This window comes from Salvelinus sp. IW2-2015, unplaced genomic scaffold (genome assembly GCF_002910315.2).
Source record: "Salvelinus sp. IW2-2015 unplaced genomic scaffold, ASM291031v2 Un_scaffold967, whole genome shotgun sequence".
In the NCBI taxonomy this organism is placed as follows: domain Eukaryota; kingdom Metazoa; phylum Chordata; class Actinopteri; order Salmoniformes; family Salmonidae; genus Salvelinus; species Salvelinus sp. IW2-2015.
The window spans coordinates 22,683-30,138 of record NW_019942667.1 but is presented as its reverse complement, the minus strand read 5'-3'; the positions used below and the strand labels follow the sequence as shown (position 1 = coordinate 30,138).

The 7,456-nt window shown below is 41.0% G+C and overlaps 1 protein-coding gene across 1 annotated transcript; it reads left to right on the top strand.

The window, feature by feature from the left end:
- The first annotated feature begins 1,109 nt into the window (after positions 1-1,109).
- Positions 1,110-5,553, top strand: LOC112069300 (E3 ubiquitin-protein ligase TRIM11). The gene is made up of 6 exons (XM_024136605.2): positions 1,110-1,708; positions 1,835-1,930; positions 2,546-2,779; positions 3,022-3,154; positions 3,276-3,353; positions 4,592-5,553. The coding sequence occupies exons 1-6, from the start codon at positions 1,145-1,147 to the stop codon at positions 5,152-5,154; spliced, it is 1,668 nt and encodes a 555-aa protein (XP_023992373.1). The 5' UTR covers positions 1,110-1,144; the 3' UTR covers positions 5,155-5,553.
- Positions 5,554-7,456: the final 1,903 nt, after the last annotated feature.

Genomic DNA, 7,456 nt, shown 5'->3' with positions numbered 1-7,456 from the left:
AAACTCTACTGTCTTCTTGGAACATCGACTGTCTTCTTTTTTCTTCTATCACAGCCATTGAACTCTGTAGCCGTTTTAAAATCACCAATGGCCTCATGGTAACATCCCTGAGCAGTTTCATGCCTGTCCTGCAACTCAGTTCAGAAGGATGACGGTATCTTTGATGTGTCTGAGCGGTTTAATACATAATCCGCAACATAATTATTAACTTGACCATNCCTGTCCTGCAACTCAGTTCAGAAGGATGACGGTATCTTTGATGTGTCTGAGCGGTTTAATACATAATCCGCAACATAATTATTAACTTGACCATGCTTAAAGATATATTCAATGTCTGATTTGTTATTGTTGCCCATCTACCAATCCCTGCCCTTCATTATGAGGCTTTCGAAAAGCTCCCTTGTCTTTGTGGTTGAACCTGTGCTTGAAATTCAATACTTGACTGAGGAACCTCARAGATGTTGTATGTATGGCMGACAGAGGAAGGGTTAGTCATTAAAACATTCATTCAACCCCTATTATTTCACACAGAGTGAGGTCAGAAAAGTATTCGTACCCCTTGACTTATTTGTATGTGTATTTATTATGGATCTCCATTAGTTCCTGCCAAGACAGCAGCTACTCTTCCTGGGGTCCAGCAAAAACAAGGCAGTTACAGGGCATTTGGAAAGTATTCAGACCCCTTCCTGATAGTATTATTATAATTTATAAATTTGCAAACATTTCTAAAAACCTGTTTTTGCTTTGCTATTATGTAGTATTGTGTGTAGATTWAAAAATAATAATAATCCATTTTAGAATAAGGCTGTAATGTAACAAAATGTGGAAAAAGTCAAGGGGTTTGAGTACTTTTCGAATGCACTGTATATACCATTTCATAAACCTTGTTTTGYTTGTAATAGTGTTATATTGGAGTAGGGTTGGTTGGTGGTGCAATTATTATTATTTTTTTATCCCTTTTWAATTTTTTGTATCACAAATGTAATGTGATTGAACACGCACTAACGCGGCGACGTGCACAAACAACATGTGCGAACGTCACAATACCAAGGAAGAAGAAGAGATCCCAATCCCATGACAGGCCCATGGACTCCACCCTGCAAKAAAAAAACGGTTTCCAGGGCCTGGTAGATATTTCACTGATATGTTGAAAGAATCTGGGCTACACCCTATTACCAAACCCACACATCCTGTACAGACTCGCCACTCATTCTTCCTGCTCCTGCGTCGAAACAAAATGGCGACGGGTGGTTTATCTCGGGAGCATTTTATCTGCTCTGTCTGTCTCGYTGTCTTCTCCAACCCCGTCACTATTCCCTGTGGACACAACTTCTGCCAGGGATGCATACAGGCCTACTGGAACAAAGGGGAGTGCAGCTGCCCTCTGTGTATGAGACAGTTCGCTCAGAGACCTGAGCTGGCCATGAACCATGTTCTAGACGCCCTGTCCAACACMCTCAGATTGGAGGAGCCACATTCGGACCCGGCGAAAATCTCCATTCCTCCCAGGAAAATGGCAGGGAAGTGTACAGCTATACCTGAAGACCTGGGCCAGCCAAGGGATGTGAACACATTATGTGGTGAACATGGTCAACCTCTGTCTCTGTTCTGCCTGGATGATAAGGCTCTGATCTGCGCTSAATGTGACTCTCTGGGTCATAAGACCCACAAAACCACACCTGCAGAGGAACAGATCCCCCAAATCAAGGTAAGGYGAGAAATTAGTATAAATAATGACCAAGAATTACTCTGGAGTATAATATCTACTGTAACTTTAAACTGCAGTATCTCTGTGCAACTTTGTGCGAGTAAATAAAATGCCCTGAATTTACAGCAGAGACTGCTAAAAGAGCTGCTTGCCAAAAAGAACAARGTGTGCACGGTAAAGACGGAGATTCTCAAAGCGAAGAACACCATGGAGTCATTCAAGGTACGGTACTAACCAGGTTTCCATCCCACTTTTTTATGTGAGTAAAGTACATGTTGGATAAAATGTTTTAATGACAGGCCTGATGGAAACAGTTTATTGTTGTTGTAAACTTTCCAAAATGTCGACAAAACTAAATGCTTCAGACAAGGTGGGATCTTTTTGTGTCGGGTAAAATGAATTAGGCTAGAAATGTCGGTGGAAACTTTTTTTATGCGCAAATATTGATWTAATAYCCTTCATATCGAAGTAAACTTGGAGTCYGGCGATGACATGTTGTGTGGTTCTCCCACTACGACTCGTCGGCAAAGATGAGAATGTGTCGTCAATTGGATGGAAACCTAGCTACTGTTAAATGTATTTGTACTTATATGAAAAACACTGTGGATGAGTTGAGCCACAGTGACATGTAATGGTTACAGAGTTCTTTCCATCTACAAACCATCTGATTCTATTCTAGAAGATTATTACGAGAGCCATTTGATATATAATAGGAACCTTTTGTAACATATAAAACTGGTTATTGGGAGGAAGATGAACTAAAAACAAGTGCAAGAAACCAACACTAGAAAACATCCACTGTGTCATGTCTTTTCTTCCATCACCTCTTCCTGTCAGATCTCTGCCAATCTACAGAAACAAGAGCAGCAGACAAATTTCACCATGCTGATCTCAGCCATCACAGAGGGCCAGAAACAACTGATGGACTCAATGGAGGAGAAAGAGAACGAGATGCTGCTGAAAGCGGAGAGTGAGGTACAGAAGATGGAGAAGAGATTCAAGAGCTTGGAGGATGAGGTCACTGGGATAGAGCTCACATTGCAGGGTGAAGAACCTGGGAGGTTGCTTCAGGTGAATTTACACTTTGTTTCAATAAATATTTACCAACTCGAGCCAAAAAGGCATGTCAAAAGTGGACTTTGAGCTGACGTCTGCCTTAATGGTGTCATATATATTTTAGGTTTCAGGATTGTCTGTAAAACCCTGATGAAGGCTACAAGCTGAAACATGTTGGTTTTTTAATGACAACACAGCAGTTCTAGGATCAACTTCCATTGTCCTCCAAGAGTGGCTAAATATCCTCCTGTTTTCAGGATTACAATGCCCTGCAGAAAGGCTCAGTTGATGCATCTCCCTACTGTGTCAGTCTGGACCCAGAGGAGAGACTTGTTCAGGCAGGAAAACTCAGAGAGATGCTCCACATGGAGGTGGACAGGATCTGGAAGGGTCAGTACATTCATTTAATAAGTACCGTGTAATAGACTATTTACAATAATTCAGGAAGAGAAACTGCAGCTTATTCATTTAAACATCATTGGTTTTCCATTACTATTTATTCTATCCACAGACCAAGGTTCTGCCGCTAGGACAGCTTTACTTGTAGATCCTACAGCTTTTAGGTGTTCACTGTCAACACTGAAACAATGTAAGTATAATGAATCTGATTAGATTTTAACATGATGTTATATTCACTTTGTGCAAGTCTCGTGGTATTGAGGCAATAACTTCCATGTAGTTAACGGTTCAGTAACTGAGCAAACACAATACCTGATATCAGAGCCTATTGTGTACAGTTGACGCACAACGCTAATCAAACTGTTGGATTAGGTTACACTCCACAATAGGATCTCGCACAACAGTTATGGCTTTAATAGCTGGGTGCTCATGTAACGGATGTGAAATGGCTAGCTAGTTAGCGGGTACGCGCTACTAGCATTTCAATCAGTTACGTCACTTGCTCTGAGACTTAAGTAGGGTTTCCCCTTGCTCTGCAAGGGCCGCGGCTTTTGTGGAGCGATGGGTAACGACGCTTCGTGGGTGTCAGTTGTTGATGTGTGCAGAGGGTCCCTGGTTCGCGCCCGTGTCGGGGCGAAGGGACGGTTTAAAGTTATACTGTTACACTCAGTCCTATCTGACACCGACTTCAAATGAAATCCCAAATTCAAGAACATTTGGAAACAGCGGCACTCAAAATAGTAAAAAAAATGTTTTATCTTAAAGGCATTAACTAATTTATTTTTTATTTCCGGTCGGGCAGGCAGACGCATTTGGGCAGTTACGCCTTCATCAGAGCATCAAAATATTTACCAAAACCATTGTATATACATTTTTATATGCAGGTGCCTAGCTGATAATTACAATTGCCTCACCTGTGTGAGGGTGGTACATAGTGGTAATAAAAACATTAGTGAACTAATGATTGTTACAATATATATATATATACACATATCACACATTTGAGAATGGTGGTGCATTTAGTTACTTCCTATTGCACAGTAAAGCCTACAAAAAATATGTTTTGGGGAATAGAAAAATAAACGTCTGGATAGAAAGATTGTGATTGAATGTAGGAAATTATACATATTTGCATAAGCATTGAAAATACAGTGCAGCTATATAATCTATAACAAAGGTCTGAATGAGAAATCATCACTTAGACCTCGAGGATCCGTGTTTTTGTATTGATAGATGAAATACCATCTCTCATTGTGAGAGCATTTTAGGGAGGTTACCCCCTCTGATAGGTGTGACCTGTTTTAGGCCCACAAAACATAAAGAGGACGGTGGGCCGTGTTTGCTTTCCTAAGTAGTGTTTTACCATAGCATATTCAATATTACCAGTAACGATGACTGTTTTTTAAGTATTCTTGACTGAATCAACAGATGAAAAGACCATCACCTTGGATCCCAARTCTGTCGGGAGACAAATCTGGCTATCTCTTGACATGACCAGTGCTAGGAACACATACCCACACATCCAGCCCCACASCCTCCACCCAGAGAGGCTCAAACAGAGTGAAATGGTGAGGGGCACTCAAGGCTTCAGTAGAGGCTGCCACTTCTGGCAAGTGTKCTTTATGAATCTTCCCAGTGGATCACAGGAGGACTCGTATTATGAGGTTGGGGTGATGTACAAGGAAAACGCTGGCAAAATGAAGGAGAGTTGGCGTATACGGTTTTCCACCTCTCTGTCTAAGCCACATGCTGAGGCATATTCAGGTGAGACAGCTCATACCATAACCACTGTTAACAAGTGTCTTAGCAGCATTTACATTTATTTAGACTATGACTCTGGAATCRTTGCTGTGTACGGTAATGTATCAAATACTGTAGGAAATATAAATAAAATGAACTTAAATCGTGTTTACTCTTTCAACACCAAATTCAGTGAACCTCTGTACCCCATGTTTGTAATCCCTAAAGGGGCAGATATTAGGTTKAATTAGGGGACCCAAATGATGAAGTTACCCATCTGTAGATTTATAGTCCCCTGAGCAGAAATCATGGAACAGTTGCATAATCTAAAATGTTAATTTGGAATACAATCTGTTTTTTTTGTACACTGTTKAAAGAAAAAGTAAAATGGCACAATTGATAGTTGTGTACTTATTAAGCATGATGCTTGCTGTGACTGCACAGAAAATAGGACTTTACCTCATTGATGTATTAAAAGTTTAATATCTTGTTTTTGCTTTTTGTTGATACAATTTATTTTCCYCTTATCATAGATTTTCTGTAATGTCAGATTGCTGGGTGGGTGAGGGTTTAAAAAACACTCCAAAWAATGTGCACTTGATGAAATTGATGGATTGAAATATCAATAAAATGCAATGTAACAAAAAGTATTTTCGTTCTTTAACCCTGTTGTGTTTTACTAACACATATTCAAAGTGTTTTATACTGAGTATATTTGTTGAAATATCAAGCTATATCTCTGAAAGGTATGTTTCAAATGTAAACCTCATCCTGAAGAGGGCTCCCGATTGGCGCTGCGGTCTAAGGCACTGCATCTCAGTGCAAGAGGRGTCACTACAGTCCGTTATGGCMGCGCACAWTTGGTCCGGGGTAGGCCGTCATTGTAAAAAAGGATTTGATCTTAACTGACTTGCCTACTTAAATTTATATTTCAAGAGTGCTCTCTTTTGGGGGGGGGCAGGTAGCCTAGTGGTTAGAGCGTTGGGGCAGTAACCGGAAGATTGCTGGATCGAATCCCCGAGCTGACAAGGTAAAAACCTGTCGTTCTGCCCCTGATCAAGGCAGTTAACCCACTGTTCCCCGGRAGGCCGTCATTGTAAATAAGAATTTGTTCTTAACTGACTTGCCGAGTTAAATGGGATATATAGTGTAACAGCAGTGCCCTCTGCTGGTAGTTTAGTGTATTTCTTCCATCCTACTTGTACAGACCGCTTTTTTTTTTTTTTTTTTTTTTGTTTTTTTTTTTGGAGCAAAACACAACAGATTCTTGATTTTTTTTATACCAGTAATTCAAACCAGCAACCTTTCAGCCAACACTCTAACCTGTGTCTCCCCCCCCCCCCCCCCCCCCAATGTGAACTGTTGAAGTGGTGAAGTATAATCACTTTAGAGTTCTGGGTTACCTAGGTTACATACTGATGTGGTATTACACCTTAACAAGGTTACCATGACTTTCAAACTGGTGCATATTCTTTCCTCTGTATATAAATCAAGTAATGGAAACACTGAAGTAAATGAGGGATACAAAGTATTTTGAAAGAAGGTGATTCCATCTCATCATGCTTAGTCTTGTATAAATACCCAGTTGACCATTATGTTTGCAAACAGAGATCTCAGTGCTTTGAAAGAGGGCTCAAGGACACATAGGGGTTAGGTTGGGACACCCGGAACAGTCACCAGATCAGCCCAGTTCTCTAGTACATCGTGCAGACAGGAATAAATATATCTCGGGGAAGAGAGGGTGGAGGGGTGTGTTTTCATGATTAACACTCACCTTGTAATTCTAGAAACATACAGGAACTCAAGTCCTTTTTTCTCACCCGACGTAGAACCTCACAATTTAAATGGCGACCATATTATCTCCCAAAGATAATCTCCTCCGTCATCGCACGGCCATTTTTACACTCCACCTCAAGGCCGATATCTCGACAGGCACTCAAAGAACTTTACTGGACTTTATGCGAACTGGAAACCACATCATCTGAGGCTGCATTCATTGTAGCTGGGGATTTTAACAAAAGCAACTCTGAGAACTGCCCAAGTTCTATCAACATATTGATTGTACCACTCGCGGCTACTAAGACTTCGACCATTGCTATTCAAACTTCCAGAATGCTAACAAGGCCCTCCCCCGCCCTCTTTCGGAAATCTGACACGACTCATCTTGTCCATCTTGCTCCTCCCGTCCTATAGGCAGAAACTCAAACAGGAAGTACCCGTGGTTCGTACTATTCAACGCTGGTCTGACCAATCGGAATCCATGCTTCAGGATTGTTTTGATCACGTGGACTGGGATATGTTCCGGATAGCTTMTGAAAATMATCTAGTCYCATACACAGATACGGTYACTGAGTTTKTAAGTAAGTGTATAGTATGTGTAGTACCCACTGTGACTATTAAAACCTACCCTAACCAGAAACCGTGGATAGATGGTAGCATTCGCTCGAAACTGAAAGCGCGAACCATCGCCTTTAACCATGGCAAGGTGACTGGTAATATTGCAGAATATAAACAGTGTAGTTATTCACTCCGCAAGGCAATCAAACAAGCTAA